We start from the raw sequence: 18,755 nt of genomic DNA, 5'->3' as shown, positions 1-18,755 counted from the left end.
AGAAACTTGCTGAGCAAGAGCAAGTTCCAGCCACCGTCACTGACGGTAAAAAGGAACTGAAGGGGTGGCAGGTTGGCAGGGCTATATATATTAGGTGCCATGAGGGCACGACTCCAGGGGGCACCCAGGCCAACCCGATGGAAGCTGCTAAGGGAAACATCTTCCGGCCAACGTACACGTGCGCGTGCACACACCTGATTGGAATCAACATGAACAAGCACTCGAAGAAGAAACACTATTTCACTAGGAGGGTGGTGAAGCACTGGAATGGGTTACCTAAGGAGATGGTGGAATCTCCATCCTTCGAGGTTTTTAAGTCCCGGCTTGACAAAGCCTTGGCTGGGATGATTTAGTTGGTGTTGGTCCTGCTGTGAGCAGGGGATTGGACTAGATGACCTCCTGAGGTCTCTTTCAACCCTAATATTCTATGATATGTGGTATGCCTGAATGAGAGAAGGTGAAGGGCACGGTACTACAGAAGGGGCAGTAGGACAGATGGAATATCCACACCTTCCACCTTGATGCCTGGCCCTAGCAGGAAGTGTATCGCCATATGTCCTATGCTTTTCCAGGGATACCTGGGCAGGAAGATCCCAAAAGGAAAAAAAAGGGAGGGGGGGGATGGTGGAGTGTTAGGATATAGACAGACAGTTAATTATCTGGTACAAATATCGTAGTATCAAGGTGAATCTGAGATAGTCATTTTCAGATTAGGAGACCTGGATCATATGATGATGATCAGTAATACAGATAATTAACTGTCTGTTAAGGCCTATATTTTAAGAATTTAGGTATATGTTTATCATTTAGTTAGTTATAGAGGTATAAAAGAAAGAATCAAAATCACTGTCTGCCTGTGTAAGGGCCTTCTCTCACTGTGACAGTCTGAGGCCCTGTTCTTAAACTAAGGCCTTTGCCTAAGTAGTGGGAGCTGCCATAAGCTGGAAATCATAGGGTCACATCCTCACACATTTCAAACCAGCCATACTGAAATGAGGCAATCTGGGGCTGTTAGAAAGCTGATCTGATCTATCACCTCCAGATAAAGGGAAGAGCCTAGAAGGTGTAAAAGGAAATTTAGTTCGATAGTTTTCTGTTTGGTAAGAACTCACTTATCAATAGACATAGTTGGGAAACCCTTATGTCTTTATAGCTGTAGTTGTGAAATCCTCACTTCTGTATTGTTTTGTCATTATAGTTCCCACTTTGCTATTGTTTATTTGCATGGTCTCTGTCTGGTTCTGTGATTGTTTCTGTCTGCTGTATAATTCATTTTGCTGGGTGTAAACTAAGTAAGGTGGTGGGATATAATTGGTTAGCTAATCATGTTACAATATGTTAGGATTGGTTAGGTAAATTTCAGTAAAATGATTGGTTAAGGTATAGCTGAGAATATTACTATATAAATTAGGGGCAAATAGGAAGTACGTTGGGATTCGAAAATAAGGAAAAAGGAACTTGGATTTAAGCTTGCTGCAAGTTCACCCCAATAAACATCAAATTGTTTACACCTTCGGACTTAGGGTATTGTTGCTCTCTGTTCACTCGAGAAGGACCAGGGAAGTGGGAGGGTGAAGGAATAAGCCCTCTAACATGGTATTTTTCAATTCACCTCAAACAAGTACTGTACTGCAATCTCTTTATCATGAACGTACACCTTACAAATGTAGAAGGTTTTTGTTACATAACTGCACTCAAAAACAACACAGTGTAAAACTTTAGAGCCTACAAGTCCACTCGGTCCTACTTCTTGTTCAGCCAACCGTTAAGACAAACAAGTTTCTTTACATTTATGGGAGATAATGCTTCCCGCTTCTTATTTACAATCTCACCTGAAAGTGAGAACAGGGGTTAGCATGGCACTTTTGTAGCAAGCATTGCAAGGTATTTACGTGCCAGATATGCTAAACATTTGTATGCCCCTTCATGCTTCAGCCACCATGCCGGAGGACATGCTTCCATTCTGATGATGCTCTTTAAAAAAAATCATTTGTTAATTACATTTATGACTGAATTCCTGGGGGTGGGGGGAATTGTATGCCTCCTGCTCTGTTTTACTTGAATTCTGCCATATATTTCATGTTATAGCAGTCTTGGATGATGACTCAACACATGTTGTGTCTGCAGAAAAGGATCTGGGGATTATAGTGGACAAGAAGTGGGATATGAGTCAACAGTGTGCCCTTGTTGCCAAGAAGGCTAACGGCATATTGGGCTGCTTTAGTAGGAGCATTGCCAGCAGATTGAGGGAAGTGATTATTGCCCTCTATTCGGCACTGGTGAGGCCACATCTGGAGTATTGCATCCAGTTTTGGGGCCTCACACTACAGAAAGGATGTTTATAAATTGGAGAGAGTCCAGCGGAAAGCAACGAAAATGATTAGGGGACTGGGGCACATGACTTATGAGAAGAGGCTAAGAGAAATGGGCTTATTTAGTCTGCAAAAGAGAAGAATGAGGGGGGATTTGATAGTAGCCTTCAACTATTTGAAGGGGGTTCCAAAGAGGATGAAGCTAAGCTGTTCTCAGTGGTGGCAGATGACAGAACAAGGAGCAATGGTCTCAAGTTGCAATGGGGGAGGTCTAGGTTGGATATTAGGAAAAACTATTTCAATAGGAGGGTGGTGAAGCACTGGAATGGGTTACCTAGGGAGAGGTTTTTAAGGCCCAGGTTGACAAAACCCTGGCTGGGATGATTTAGTTGGGGTTGGTCCTGCTTTGAGCAGGGGGTTGGACTAGATGACCTCCTTAGGTCTCTTCCAACCCTAATCTTCTATGATTCTATGTTGTTCATTTTAAGAACACTTTCACTGCAGATATAACAAATTGCAAAGAAGATACCAACATGAGATTTCTAAGGATAGATACAGCTGTCGACTCAAGGTTTAAGAATCTGATGTGCCTTCCAAAATCTGAGAGGGATGAGGTGTGCTGCATGCTTTCAGAAGTTTTAAAAGAGCAACAATCCAATGCAGAAATTACAGAACCCGAACCACCAAAAAAGAAAATCAATCTTCTGCTGGTGGCATCTGACTCAGATGATGAAAATGAACATGCATTGGTCTGCACTGTTTTGAATCATTATCGAGCAGAACCTGTCATCAACATAGACATATGTCCTCTGGAATGGTGGTTGAAGCATGAAGGGACATATGAATCTTTAGTATCTGGCATGTAAATATCTTGCAATGCTGGCTACAACAGTGCCATGAGAACGACTGTTCTCACTTTCAGGTGACACTATAAACAAGAAGCGGATGGCATTATCGCCTGCAAATGTAAACAAACTTGTTTCTCTGAGTGATTGGCTGAACAAGAAGTAGGACTGAGTAGACTTGTAGGCTTTAAAGATTTATATTTTTTTATTTTTGAATGCAGGTTTTTTGTACATAATTCTACATTTGTAAGTTCAACTTTCATGATAAAGAGATTGCATTACAGTAGTTGTAAAGGGGAAATTGAAAAGTACTATTTCTTTTGTTTTTTTAAAGTTCAAATATTTGTAATAAAAAATAAATATAAAGTGAGCACTGTCCATTTTGTATTCTGTGTTGCAATTGAAATCAATATATTTGAAAATGTAGAAAACATTCAAAAATATTTAAATAAATGGTATTCTATTACTGTTTCACAGTATGATCAATTGCACCATTAATCACAATTCATTTTTTTAATCGCTTGATATCCCTAATAAAAATGTATTACAGATCATCATCATATGATTCATGTCTCCTAAACTGAAAATGACTATCTCAGATTCACCTTGATACTACGATATTTGTACCAGATAATTAAATGATATTAATTTAGTTCAGCTTTACCTTTACAGTTCATGTCAGACTTTCAAACCCTAGCCTTTATTTATGCAGGTACAAATAATTACAGTAACTCCTCACTTAAATTCATCCCGGTTAATGTCGTTTCATTGTTATGTTGCTGATCAATTAGAGAACATGCTTGTTTAAAGTTGTGCAATGTTCCCTTATAACGCTGTTTGGCAGCCGCCTGCTTTGTCCACTGCTTGCAGAAAGAGCAGCCCGTTGGAGCTAGCTGGTGGGGGCTTGGAACCAGAATGGACCAGCAGCGCCCCCCCCCCATATCAGCTCCCTGGCTCCCCTAAGTTCCCTGTGCGGCAGCTGCCCAGCAGGCTATCAATTGCCGGGTAGTTCAGCTGTCCCTCCCCCCACTGCCAAGTGCTGCTCCTGTCCTCTGCCTTGGAGCTGCTCCAGGGAGACTCCTGCTTGCTGGGGGCGGGGGGAGGAGGGATAATGTCAGGATGTCCCCTTGCCCCACTCCTGCTCCCCCATCTCCACGGGGATGGGGGGGAAGGGGACAGGACGGGCTCAGAATGGAGGGAGCTTGCTGGCAGCAGCTGCTGTCTCAAATTTCTGATCTACTTAGAAAGGCAGTGTAGTTAGAATAGGGTCAGCGTACTTAAAGGGGCAATGCGCGTCTCTCTCTCTCTCGCTCTCTCTCACACACACACACACACACACACACACACACACACACACACTGTGTCTCTGTCTCTCTCTGCCATGTTGTCTCCCTTCCCTCCATTCCTGCTGCCTTATAGAGTGTGAGGCTACATTAACAACAATGTGTTAACCCTTGAGGGCTCAGCCAAGTGCTAGTTCATCATTTAGCAGTAAGGCATTCCCTGGGAAATATCCCACCCTGACTTCACCACCTCAACCAAGCTTCACAATCATCATTGCTGTGTACAGTATTAAATTGTTTGTTTAAAACTTATACTGTGTGTGTGTATGTGTATCTATATATAAAAAAAAATAGTCTTTTGTCTGGCGAAAAAATTGTCCCTGGAACCTAACCCTCCATTTACATTAATTCTTATGGGGAAATTGGATTCGCTTAACATTGTTTCACTTAAAGTAGCATTTTTCAGGAACATAACTACAACGTTAAGCAAGGAGTTACTGTATGAGCACAATTTAGCACATGCATCAAAGATAATTGACAATTTTAAGGCCCCAATCCTGATTTGTGGTTTACAATGCCAAAATAGAGGCCTAGTTAGAGCCAGGGTGAAAAGCTGGGCCTTATTTCATAGTGATCAAAACAAACATCAAGTGACTGTTATCCTATGAAAATGTGTTATTCCATTACTATTATATCTTAAATGTACAACAGAATTTCACCTACATCTTATTTTGCTCATTATTTTATACTTTGCCAGTCAATGTCCTGTCATATCCACACCAGTTGGGTAAACCCAGACCTTACCTGTAATTCTAATGTGCACATTAAAGGTCAGTTTCATTTCTATTATTTATTTAAGGCCACCACTCTGAATGCCTTATTCCTATTGCTGAGCAATTACTCATGTAAGTACTCCCATTGAAGTCAATTAGACAAATTCATGGAGAATAGGTCTATCAGTGGTTATTAGCCAGGATGGGAAGGGATCATGTCCCTAGTCTCGATTTGCCAGAAGCTGGGAATGATGATTAGCTGTTCTGTTCATTCCCACTGAAGCAGATGGACCTTTGATCTGACCCAGTATGGTCGTTCTTATGTTCTAATGGGATTACTTGTGTAAGTAAATATTTATCAATAGGATTAAAGGGTTCATAATTTGGCCCTAAGATTGTTAGAGATACACACTTTCTATGATTTGCATTAAAATTTTGATTATAGGGAATGCATAAGGGAGTTCAGTTATTTAGTTTGAACTGAACTAAAATCAAGCACACAAATAGGAAGCCTAGATGCAAATATTTTCTTTTAAAAGGTTTCAGAGTAGCAGCCGTGTTAGTGTGTATCCGCAAAAAGAACAGGAGTACTTGTGGCACCTTAGAGACTAACAAATTTATTAGAGCATAAGCTTTCGTGGGCAAGTACTCCTGTTCTTTTTTCTTTTAAAAGAATACTTTACAACGCTTTTTCTTCTAAAGTAAAATTATTCTTTGGTAGTTTGAACCACCCTCTTAAACCGATTTTATGAAATGGGGAAATATAATGCACTTTTTACTTTAGAACACCAAGAAAACTAAATAAAACAAATTAACATTAATAAAACAACGAGAAATGCTAAAAATTAAGGTTGCTCCAACAATATTAACTCATTCATGCTGTTTGTGTGTCATATTAAGCATTCCAATTTGTCTTACTAAATGTAAACCATAATACATTAAGACAAAGATACTTTGTTATTTATTTATACCATAAAATATACAGAATTTGCAATGTCACCACCTTAATATTGTTAAAGCAACCTTAAAACAGTTGGAATTTCCTGGTTTGAGTTAATGCTGTATTAAAAAACAAATTGAGGGGAGAGGATATGTTTGCATCAGGAAACAACCATTAAAAATGTGTAATATAATAAAATAGCATGTAAAGAAACATATTTAAAAACTTACCTGAACTGCGCAGCCAAGTAAGAGTAAAAGTAGTTTTTTAATTTCTTCAGTTCCTGGCTCTAAAATAAAATAAATTATTGTGGGTGCAAGTAACTGTTCAGATATGATTTCAAATCTGATCTTTCTTTATGAAAAGCTCTTTTACTGAATTGCACATTTTATTTATCACCGTTATTTTTATACAATTGAACATTTTGGCTTAGTTCAGAATAATAACAAATATTATTATGTATGTGAATGTAATGTATGTCAAAGCTTTCAGCTCCTTGTTCCTTTGTCTTTTAAAAAAGTAACTTTCAGCACACACACACACACACACACACACACTTTATTACTCACAAGTAGTTTAAAAAATAAGAGGAGGTTACTTACTGTAACTGGAGGTCCTTTGAGATGTGAGGTCCTTTGAGATCTGTGGTCCCTATTTGGATTCCAGACATGTCTGCGAAAGCATACCACGTGCCAGAACTGTTTGTAGTAGTGTCCGTTGATCCGCACGTGCATCGGCCACGTAGTGTGTCCGAGGCTTTAAGAGGCTGTGCGGGTCAACACCATTACAGGTCCCTTTTACCAGCATGCAATGGAGCCCGCAGAAGAGGGGATGGAAGGCGGGTATTGGAATCCAAATAGGGACAGACCACACATCTTGAAGAACCTTCAATTACAATAAGTAACCTCCTCTTCTTCAAGTGATGGTCCCTATATGGATTCCAGACATGGGTGAGTAGCGAACAGTGTTCAGCATGGAGATGGATGGAAGGACTCACAAGAAGTTAGTCTGTAGGATGCCACAGCCGACTGCTGCATCCATCACCGCTGCCGCAGTGATGGCATAGCGAGTGGTAAAAGCATGGACAGAGGCCCATGTGTCCGCTTTACAAATGTCCTGCCATGGCATGTCCACGAGGAAGGCAGACGTGGCAGAACGCACCCGCGTGGAGTGGGCCATTGACTCCTGGAGGCAGAGGAACGTGAGAGAGGGTACTGGGAGGAGAGGGCATGGCCCCAGCAGTGTTCTGTGATGGTGAGGAAGAGCCTGGGCGGACACAGAAGATGTGGGTTCGCTGGAGATAAAAGGCCAGTGCCTGACGGACATTGAGAGAATGCAGCGTTTTCACTCTCGGGGAGATGTGTGGTTTGGGGTAGAAGATCGGAAGGTGGATGCACTGGTTGAAGTAGAACGGAGAGGCCACCTTGCGGAGAAATTTGGGGTGCAGGCACAGGGAGACTTTGTCTTTTGGAAGACAGTAAAGGGTGGGTCGGCCATCATGGCCTCCAGCTTGCTAACCTATCTTGCCAAGGTGATGGCCACTAAGAAGATCACCTTCATAGAGAGGTGGGCAAGAGAGCAAGTTGCGAGAGGTTCAAAGGGCAGCTTAGTGAGGGCAGAGAGGATGAGATTCAGGTCCAAAAAGTGGGTAGAATTCCACACCGACGGGAAGGCATTGAGTATGCCATGCAGGAAGATGGTGGTGGTTGGGTGAGTGAAGACCAAGGAGCTGTCCATGGGGGAGGACAGAGGCACTCAGCACCACCAGGTGGACACAGACAGCAGAGGGGGCATGGCCCAACATCTTAAGGTGGAGAAGGTACTCCAGGAGGATGGGAATGGAGACGTAGTCCAGAAGGTAGTGGTGGCGGTGCACCCAGGCGGTGAAATGTCGCCATTTTGCTTGGTAGCAGGCTCTGGTAGACTGCTGTCTGCTGTGTGTGAGGATGTTGTGCATGGGTATGGAACATGCTCTGCCTACACACGAACCCCATCCAAATACCAAGCCATAAGAAGGAGCAGCTTTGGGTTGAAGTGCCACAGGCAACCTTACACCTGTGTGAAGAGATCCAGGAGGAGGGGAAGGCAGATCGGGGTGCGAGCAGAAAGGTGGAAGAGATCAGTGAAACAATACTGGCGAGGCCAGGAGGGGGCTATCAGAATGACCATCATGCGGTCCTGCCACACCTTGCGGGAGCAGGAGAATGGGCGGGAAGGCATAGCCTAATTTGGTGGTTCAGGGCAGGAGAAGGGCATCACCCCGTGAGCCCAGCCCAAGGGTTCCTCTGGAGCAGAAGAGGAGAAGTTTGTGGTTTGCAGCAGTCACAAAGACGTCCCAGTGCAGCATGCCCCACTGGCAAGAGACTGAGCGAAGTGTGAGGTCATGGAGCTCCCACAAGTGATTCGCACAGAAGGACCTGCTGAGTGTGTCCACCAGAGAGTTGCTAGTGCCTAGGAGATGCATGGCGTGGAGGGTGAACCCATGCCTGAGGCACCAGTTCTAGAGGAGTATGGCCTCTGCACAGAGGGAGGAGGACCAGGCACTTCCCTGCTTGTTAATATACACAACTGCTGTCTTGTTGTCAGACAGCAGCTGAATGTACCGGGATCTGATGAGGGGAAGGAACACCCAACAGGAAAGGCGGGCAGCCCACAATTCCAGCATGTTGATGTACATCCACACCTCTTGCAGAATCCAGTGGCCCTGTGCCATATGGCCCTCCAAATGATGTCTCACCCAGCGAGGGAGGCATCCATGGTAAGTGTGGTGTGGGCAGTGGGAGGAGCGAACAGAGTGCTGGCCAAGACTTCGGATGGGTTGGTCCACCATGTGAGGGAAGCCAGGATGGAGGAACGGGGGTGGAAAGCAAGACCAGATTGCCCAAGTGGTCCAACTGCAGCCTGCAGATCGACCGGAGCCACAGTTGTAGGCAGCGCACATGCAGGTGTTATGGCGATGCAGGCCCAGGAGGGAAAGGCACTGGCAGATACGCATATGCTGTTTGAGAGTAGTTGCGCTATGAAAAAGGTGAGGGTAGCAAAACGGTCTGTCGGGAGGAAGGCTCGGCCCACAAGAAAATACAGACATGCCCTGATAAACATGAGCATACGGGTGGGGACGAGAACTGACTTGACCTTGCTGATACAGATGCCCAGGCCGGCAAAGAGAGCACGGAGGGTCTGGATAGTGGAGAGGAGATGGGTGCATGACGGCACAACAAGGAGCCAATCGTCCAGGAAACATGGAGTGGCCAAAACAACGCATGTGGGCTGCGATGACTCATAGACTCATAGACTCTAAGGTCAGAAGGGACCATTATGATCATCTAGTCTGACCTCCTGCACAACGCAGGCCACAGAATCTCACCCACCCACTTCTGTAATAAACCCCTAACCTATGCCTGAGCTACTGAAGTCCTCAAATCATGGTTTAAAGACCTCAAGGTGCAGAGAATCCTCCAGCAAGTGACCCGTGCCCCACGCTGCAGAGGAAGACGAAAAACCTCCAGGGCCTCTGCCAATCTGCCCTGGAGGAAAATTCCTTTCTGACCCCAAATATGGTGATCAGTTAAACCCTGAGCATGTGGGCAAGACTCACCAGCCAGCACCCAGGAAAGACTTCTCTGTAGTAAATCAGATCCCACCCCATCTAATGTAGCAGTTGTTGCTTTGTGTGAGACTACTACAGCGGTGGGGTTCCTAGAATCAGATACTCACCCCTTACAAGCCAGGAGCTAGTGACCCTGACCGATTCCACTGTCTTTACATGGGATGGGAAAAGAGAGCTCCCATTCTCTGGGGATTGTGTCTGAACCTGGATTCTGGGGCTTGGAGCAGGCAGTGCTGGTCTATGCCCTCTGCCTCCACTCCCTTGCCATCCCCCAGGCAGTGTGAACTCTTATTCAGTATAAATTGAATAGCTGGATTTCTTTTGAGCTGGGATCCCAGCTCTTCCTTCAGGAAACACTCTGCAGCCCCACTGCATTTATATCAGCAAGGATGCTTGATAGTGCCAAACTCCCTCCTACAAACTGAGTACCATTAAGTTTTGAAAGGCTTGTGCTGTACAAATGAAGGCTTCTGAATGAAGGTTGTCCTAGGTCTGTTCAGGGAAGAAAGGAATCCAACCAGTCCCAGTAAGGCTCAAACCTGACTGAAGTTTAGAGTCACAAGCTCCATACTTCTTCTCTTTGGTGCTAAATGATGGCTCCACTGGAAATGCAGGTGTGCCCTAGCACTGCAGCCTTCCAGAGCACGGCAAAGAAAGTTCCTGATTGTAAATTTAAATCAAGTCAGCTACCAGAGTGGTGCAAAGACTATCCAACAAAGTGAATAGGCATCCAGATCAAAGCAGTATCCAAGTATATATACCATCTATCCCTGCAATAGTGCTGAGAGGGCCCTACATCCATAGGTAGAAGGGAATGGAGAATACAGTCTCTCTTTTAGTGAGTGTGTGTGTGTGTGTTTTTCCTTTGGGTCTGAGCACCCTAGGCTGTGTGCAGAGCTGCTTCTGCATTGACTTTCATGACAGCAAAGATCTTTTCAAACACCCAGGGAGCAGTGGTAATACCAAAGGGAAGGACCCGAACCTGGTAACGAGAATGTCCCACTGTGAAACTGAGCTGGGTGGATGTCAACATGGAAATAGGCATCCTTCATATCGAGAGCCATGAACCAGGCTCGAGGAGAGAGGGATGGGCGAATGAGAGGAAGCGTGACCGTGTTCAGCAACTGGAGGTCCAGAAGTGGATGACAGCCACCCCCCTTCTTCAGCACAAGGAAATAGGGGGAATAGAACCCACAGCTACAGTAATGGCGAGGAACTAATTCTATGGTGCCCTTCTGGAGGAGGGTGTGGTGGGAAGGATTCCCCTGGCCACCAAGGGGTGGACGACGAGGGAAAACCAGAGGAACTCTATCAAGTACCCCGATGGATGATGTCCATCATGCATCAATAGGTGGTAATCTTGCCCCAGTTGTGGGCGAGCCGGGCAAGATGGCCCACAAAGACAATCTGGGTCACTGTGGGAGAGGTAGGAGGAGGTTTGCAGGTCTCAAGGGACGAGTCAAAAGAGCTGTTTGGACAGACTGTGTGAGGGAGCCGAGTCAGCAGAAGTGGCAGAGGCGAAATAGCAGGGTCATTGGATGTGCGGACCATGGTGAGATGGCTCCCAGGGACATTGAAAGTAGGGCTAGTAGGTGGCACGGAAACAATCTTTGTTGCCTGTGGGTCATGGCCGGGGTAAATACCAAGCGACCGCAAAGTGGCATGGGAATCCTTGAAAGAGTGGAGGAATTTGTCTGTCTTGTCGCTAAGGAGTTTTTGGTTGTCAAAGGGAAGGTCCTCAAGATTGGTCTGGACCTACGTAGGGAAGCTAGAGAATTGGAGTTAGGAATCCTGGTGGAGCATGATACCGGTCACTAGAGTATGGGACGCAGTGTCAGCGGCGTCAACTGCAGCTTAGAAAGCCACCTTGGCAACCAGGTCACCCTCGTCCAGCAACATCTGGAAATCTTGCCATTTCTCCGCCAGGAGGAAAGCCTGAAACTCCACCAGCTTCAGATAAGGAAAGGAAATTGTATTTTGCCAAAAGGCCTAGTAAGTGGCAATGCAGAACTGGAGGCCCACAGAGGAATAAACTTTGCACCCCAGAAGGTCCAATTTCTTCGCCACCCTGCCCCTCCTCATTCCCCTGAAAGCCTGCTCCCAGCCAAGCCAGAAGCTGGAGCAGGACCGGAGAGTTCGGGCTCCTCCACCTGCCAGGGATAGGGGGACCCGACAGCAGCCCCTGACCCATTCCCCACCCAGGACAGGTGAAGGGTCCAGGGCTCCCCACAGCTGCCAGTATGTCTCTTATGCCGATCCAGCTCCAGCTGGAGAGCGAGGCTTTGAAGCCGGGCTATGGTTAGAGCAGCCCAGGCAGCAGTGGGGAGCCACAGACCCACCACCTGCCTTGGGTGGGGGGTCCCGAGGGAGGGGACACGATCTGGGGGCTGCTCTTGGGCCCCCCACTCTGGGCAGATGGAGAGTCCGCAGCTCCCCACAGCTGCCTGGGCTCCAGCTACCGGCTTTGCCCCTTCCCCCCCCGGTTCCGCCGCCCGTGGGGTGGGGGTGGCCTTGAGGTGTTGCTGGCGGGAGCATTCAGTCGCTGCATGGATCACAAGTGAATTGGGTGGTGGATGGGGTAAACAGGAAGTCTGTACCCTTAAATCAGATGAAGTAGCGGGCATTCAGCGCACTTCGTAGTAGGGGCACTGGAAGCTGGGGTGTGCCAGACCACTTGGGCCAATTGGAGGATGGCCTTGTGGATAGGGAGGACAGTCCAGGAGGGTCCCAGCAGTTGCAGAACATCCCGGAACTGGTTTTACGCATCCTGGACCTCCACCAGGAGACTGAGAGCCTCAACCACTCACCAAAGCAGGTCATGCTATTGGCTATGGTTGTCTGGAGGGTAGAGGGAAGGTGAAATAAATGCATCGTTTGAGGACTATGAGGCCCCAATGGGGACCGTCAGTGCCAGTGGAATGGGAACTTCCTGCAGTTCTTCATAAATGGAAGAGGGTGCAGTGTGGTGGCAGTCGCAGTATCCCGCAGTCCTGTTAGAGGCTGAAGCAGGCCAATAGGCTCAAGCATATGCGTTGCTGGGCCTCAGTGGCCCCCGGGGATAGCAGAAGGTCTATATGTGGGCAGATAGGGGGGCTGTTGCCAAGGATCCAGGCTATAGGTGAGCAGGTGAGAATGAGGGTCTGGCTCAGAAACCCTCTCACACTCTGAGGACGGGTCCAGCAGAAGCGGGGCCATCAGTACTGGCTGTGTTGTTGGTGCAAAGCGAGACAGTGCAGGGCACTGCTCAGGGAGGAGTAGGAGAGGTTTATTTGCCAGAGATTGAAGCCTAAGGCATCCATGGAACCAGGGGGAGCCAGCATACATAAATGCAACTCCTGGAGTCCCTGTCAGACTAGTAAGGCCCATAAGAGTGGAGTGAGGTGAAAGATACCTCCCTGCTGTGTTCAGAAGGGGAAAAAGAAAATGTGTACTTTTCCACTAAAGGGAAAACTACTTACACTGGTGACACAGAAGGACACTTAGATCTATTGCTGGCTGCTGTCCTCAATCCTCAAATTGTCCAGACCAGGGCAACATATGCTCTCCCATCCTATTTACATTTACAGTTACTACTTGTAAGCATTCTAGCCAAAGTTTTCAAATTTGGGTGTCTAAATCTAGACACCTTAAGTCTCTATTTACACACTTAAATAAGTGATCTCATTTTGAAGTGTGCTACTCAAGCATATTTCACACTACAGTAAATGGAAACTGTGGGTTTTCAGACCCACACCTCTGAAAATCAGACCACTTATTTAGGTACCCAAGTTTGATATTTATTGTATGTTCAAAAGGTCAAAATAAGTCAATGCAATTCCTGTGGAGTGAACTGAGACTGTCCCATGGTTTTTCTATTTAACTAATCCTGCCAGGAGGACAGTCAATCTGCAAATAATCATACAGCAATCTCATTCTATTACATTTTCCCCTCATATATTAAGACAACATTTTCATGGGTATATTGGGATGCTTTAGCTTTCATACTTTTGTATTTTGAAATGCTAGGCTGTCATGCGCAAACATGTTTTTTTACAATATGTTTAAAATAAATGCTGGCTATTATCCCGTCATGCACATCTTGCAGGGAGAGATTTTAGTTTTTCCCTAAAATACCTCATTGAGTGCACATAATTTTCAATGGGTCCAACTCAAGACAGGATTTTAGTGTTCTACCATTAGAAATATGCCATTATAATAAGAAAGTAACAGAGGAACACAAATTTGCCATGCTGAATCATGCCAGTGGTCCATCTAGTCTAATATCCTATCTTCCAATAGCAGTCTGTACCAGATGCTTCAAAGAAAGGTGTATAAAACCATTCAATACACTGTTATTGGAGAACGTGTCCCCCAGGGAAAGTTTCCTCTTAAAACCCAAAAGTTAGGGACTGGTATGGCCTGAAGCATGAGGGTTAATACTCTTTTCAAAACTCTTGTTTAATCTTTGAATCCAAATAAGCACCCAGTTCTTTTTTGACATCTGATAAGTTCCTGGTATCAGTGATGGTGGCAATAAGTTACGTAACACAGGCAGTACATTAGGTGAAAAAATATTTGTTGATCAATTCTGATTTTGTCACTTTCAAATTTCATTAAATGTCCCCTTGTTCTTTCATTATGAAATAGGGTGAACAGAAGACCCTGCTTTACCTCTTCTATATCATCCATTATTATATGTATTTTTATAATGCTCATCTTATTCCTTTCCTCACTGAGGTAAACAATCTCAATCTTTTCAATCACTGTCCATGAGAATTTTTCCATGCCTCTTATTCTCACTGCCTGTCTCTGAACCACTCTATTTCCGCTATATAATTTTTGAGAACTGAACATAGGCCTCCAAGTGAGGGCATACCACTGATTTATATTATGGCATTGTAATACTTCCCAAATTATTTTCCACCCTTTTTCTTATGTATCCTAACATTGTTTTTGCTGCTTCTTTTTTTTTTTTTTTTATCACTGCTGCACATAGAGCAGAGCTCTTCATGGAATTTTCCCAGTGATGACCAAGCCTTTTACCTGAGTTGATAGTTAAATTAGGACCATGTAAGGTATATGAGTAGCTCAAATTACTCACTGTAATGTACATTTCACATGGTATTTGTGAACACTGAATTTCATCTCCCATCAGGTTGTCCATACACTTAGCCTAATTAGGTGTGTCTGAAGTTCCTCTCAGTTTTCTCCCATCTTGAGAAACCTAAATAATTTATTGTCATCTTCAAATTTTGCTACCTCACTGCTCATCCCTTTTCCAGATAATAAATATATTAAAGTACAATGGACCTGGTATTTAATCTTGTGATACCATACTGTCAGCCTTTTCCTATTACAAATATTAACCATTTACTCCTACCTTTGTTTTCTCTCTCTTAGCCAGTTTTTGATACATGACAGTATCTGGCCTCTCACATCTGATTTTACTAACATTAAAAAAAATGAAGGATTCGGTCAAACAAGTCAGAAGCAGGTGTTAAATGATCACTGGCAACAAAAGAAAAAACTAATACAAAGAGATGAGGTCTCTGAAGCAGGTCAAAGCAAATCCATGGAATGTTTTGAACTATCACATGCAATAACTGTACAGTCTGTGGTGTTTGAGAATGGCGGGAACATGTTCAGACTTCTTACTACACATGAGAAAGGAGGCAAAAGTATTCTACATATACTAGAACTTAGAGAGCTGAGACCCTGGCTGTATGTGTACACAGCTCCCAGAAGTGAGACTCCCAGCTGGGTCGACAGATGTGTGCTAGCATGCTTGCATCAGTGCTCTAAAAACAAGCTGCATAGACAGCAGTTTGAAGTTGTAGCTGGAGCTCAGGTTCTGAAACCTGCCCCACCCCTTGGCTTTAGAGCTTGAACTGCAACTTCAAAGCACTATCTACACAGCTATTTTCAGAATGTTAGTGCGAGCTTCTCTACCTCAAGTCTGTCAGCCATGGCTGAGAGACTTGCTTCCATGGGCTATGTGGACATACCCTGAGAGGCCTAGGAGAAGATAGCAGCAACAGTCAAGATTAGAAAAGATAAAAGTGGAGGCACAGTACCCAGGAAAATGGGAAATGTTACAGACCTGGCTATAGAGACAGATTTACAGATATGGGAGGAGAAAGGAAAGTTCAGGGTCAAGGATAATGTCAAGGTTTTAAACAATGAATTTGACAAGGGAGATAACAGATAGGTAGTTTTGTTTGAGATGGTTCCTCTTGCCCAAGAGAAATGATTCCTCCTTCCATGCACTGAAGCATGGCATGGAAAAGATTAAAAAGACAGTTATACTTCAATATAAATCCCAATGGTAGCATGTCTATCTCGAGGTTTTAGTTGTTTAAAATTTTGTGTTTGTTCATGGTTGACCTTCAGATCTGAGCAGAAGCAATGAAATTCATCATTCTGTAGTCAAGCGTTTGCTAATATTTTCATCAAGCCCTCTTGTGTGGCTCATTCCTACCTGAGCTACATTTTCAAGGAACTAATTACAAATTTTAAAAAATTAAATTAAATAGAAAAAAAAACTTACCAGAAAAAGGATTTTTGCCAATTATTAAGACATTTGGCAAAGACATCATGATCAACTGCTGCAAAGTCTCCTGTGAAAATTGATAAAATTAATATTTTTAATTCATGTGTATTGAACCAAGTCAAATATCAAATGCTAATCATACAAACTGAAGTCAGTGAAATAAGAGTAGCTTCAAAATAATATATATCTTAATTCAAACTCATTCACACGAAATCTAGATTTAACTGTTTGGGCTTTGTAAAAACCTTAAAGCTTTGCATCAATTCTACAAAAGCTTTGTTCTCTTTCTGGTGGCTGCAGAACTGGTATAACTGGGCACTGAAGGATCATCCCAGTATAGTGAAATCCCCTAGTGGCACAGAGCCAGCATACAGATCCTAGGCCAGCTACAGATCCTGAATCAAAGGAAGAATGCAGAAAGAAAAAAAAAATGCCTTTTAAAATTAGCTGATGTTTACCGTCCTATTAATAGACTATTGATAAATGTATTTATTTACTTTATACTTTATTTATTTATACTGTAAGAAAATGAAAATTACAAATATTGGTCATTCCACTTTCTACTAGCTGTTCTTTTGCTTATATGTTTTAACCGAGAGTTATGTAGGTATTAAGTGAATCTAAAACAAAATACACAGGTATTCTTAAAATGCTTAAAACTGTAAGTGAAGCAAACTACCATGAAAAAGACGGTTACTCACCGTTGTAACTGTTGTTCTTCGAGATGTGTTGCTCATATCCATTCCATTAGGTGTGTGCGCGCCGCGTGCACGATCGTCGGAAGATTTTCTACCCTAGCAACACCGGCGGGTCAGCTGTGGAGCCCCCTAGAGTGGCGCCTTCATGGCGCTGAATATATACCCCAGCCGACCCGGCGCCCCCTCAGTTCCTTCTTGCCGGCTACTCCGACAGTGGGGACGGGGGGCGGGTTTGGAATGGATATGAGCAACACATCTCGAAGAACAACAGTTACAACGGTGAGTAACCGTCTTTTCTTCTTCGAGTGCTTGCTCATATCCATTCCATTAGGTGACTCCCAAGCCCAACTTAGGTGGTGGGGTCGGAGTGAGACATTGCTGTGTGCAAAACCGCTGATCCGAAAGCAGCATCGTCTCTGGACTGCTGCACTAGTGCATAGTGAGCTGTAAATGTGTGGACTGATGACCAAACCGCCGCTCTACAAATGTCCTGGATCGGAACATGTGCCAGGAAAGCAGTCGAGGAAGCTTGGGCCCTCGTGGAGTGAGCGGTGAGGTGCGGTGCTGAGACACCTGCCAGGTCATAGCAAGTCCGGATGCAAGACGTAATCCAGGAGGATAGGCGTTGTGAGGAGACCGGTGAGCCTTTCATTCGGTCGGCCACTGCAACAAAGAGTTGCGTCGTCTTTCTAAAGTGCTTTGTGCGGTCAATATAGAAGGCCAGGGCCCTGCGTACGTCCAGGGAATGCAAACGTTGATCCTGGCGAGTGGCATGTGGTTTAGGATGAAAGACCGGGAGAAATATATCCTGGTTGATATGAAAAGGAGAAACCACCTTAGGGAGAAAGGCAGGATGTGGACGAAGCTGCACTTTATCCTTATGAAAAACTGTGTAAGGGGGCTCAGATGTAAGCGCCCTGAGTTCAGAAACACGCCTTGCTGAGGTGATGGCTACGAGGAAGGCTGTCTTCCAGGATAGGTACAGAAGTGAACAGGTGGCCAGTGGCTCGAATGGAGGACCTGTGAGCTTGGAGAGAACCAGGTTGAGGTCCCACGTCGGGACGGGCTGACGTTGTTGTGGGTACATCCGGTCTAAGCCCTTGAGGAACCTAACGACCATCGGGTTAGAGAATACCGAGGACGCAAGTTCCCCTGGGTGAAAGGCCGATATAGCGGCCAGGTGAACTCTAATTGAAGATATCGCCAACCCCTGCTGTTTTAGGGAGAGGAGATATTCCAAAATGAGAGGAATGGGTGCCTGCAATGGGGACGTGGCTCGTTGTTCGCACCAACAGGAGAACCGCTTCCACTTGGCCAGGTACGTGGTGCGTGTTGAGGGCTTCCTACTGCTCAGCAGAATCTGTTGGACAGAGTGCGAGCATTGCTGCTCTGCCTGGGTGAACCATGGAGCAGCCACGCCGTGAGGTGGAGTGATTGCAGGTCGGGGTGACGCAACCGGCCGTGGTCCTGAGAGATGAGATCCGGACATAATGGAAGCGGGATCGGTGTCTGAACCGAGAGTTCCAACAGTGTGGTGTACCAATGTTGTCTCGGCCACGCTGGAGCGATCAGAATTACCTGTGCCTGGTCTCTGCGCAATTTGAGCAGTACCTTGTGGACCAGAGGAAATGGAGGGAAGGCATAAAACAGGTGGTCTTTCCAGGGAAGGAGAAACGCATCCGAGAGGGAGCCCGGAGCTCGACCTTGTAGGGAGCAGAACACGTGGCACTTCCTGTTGTCTCGAGATGCAAACAGGTCTATCTGG

General features: G+C 45.1%; 1 protein-coding gene across 9 annotated transcripts in view; it reads right to left on the bottom strand.

Moving 5' to 3' along the window:
* The window catches only part of CCDC88A (coiled-coil domain containing 88A), a 364,297-nt gene that overhangs the window by 243,081 nt on the left and 102,461 nt on the right, over positions 1-18,755 (bottom strand). For all 9 annotated transcript variants that reach the window (XM_054023155.1, XM_054023156.1, XM_054023161.1 and 6 more), the window contains 2 exons: positions 16,290-16,359; positions 6,384-6,442 (listed from right to left, as the gene is read on the bottom strand). In XM_054023155.1, coding sequence (XP_053879130.1) covers positions 6,384-6,442; positions 16,290-16,359 — 129 coding nt within the window. The remainder of the gene's footprint in view (positions 1-6,383; positions 6,443-16,289; positions 16,360-18,755) is intronic.

The sequence above is a fragment of the Malaclemys terrapin genome, chromosome 3 (assembly GCF_027887155.1).
Source record: "Malaclemys terrapin pileata isolate rMalTer1 chromosome 3, rMalTer1.hap1, whole genome shotgun sequence".
Taxonomy (NCBI): Eukaryota; Metazoa; Chordata; order Testudines; family Emydidae; genus Malaclemys; species Malaclemys terrapin.
Note: the sequence above shows the minus strand (reverse complement) of the source record. Positions and strands in the feature narration are given on the sequence as shown.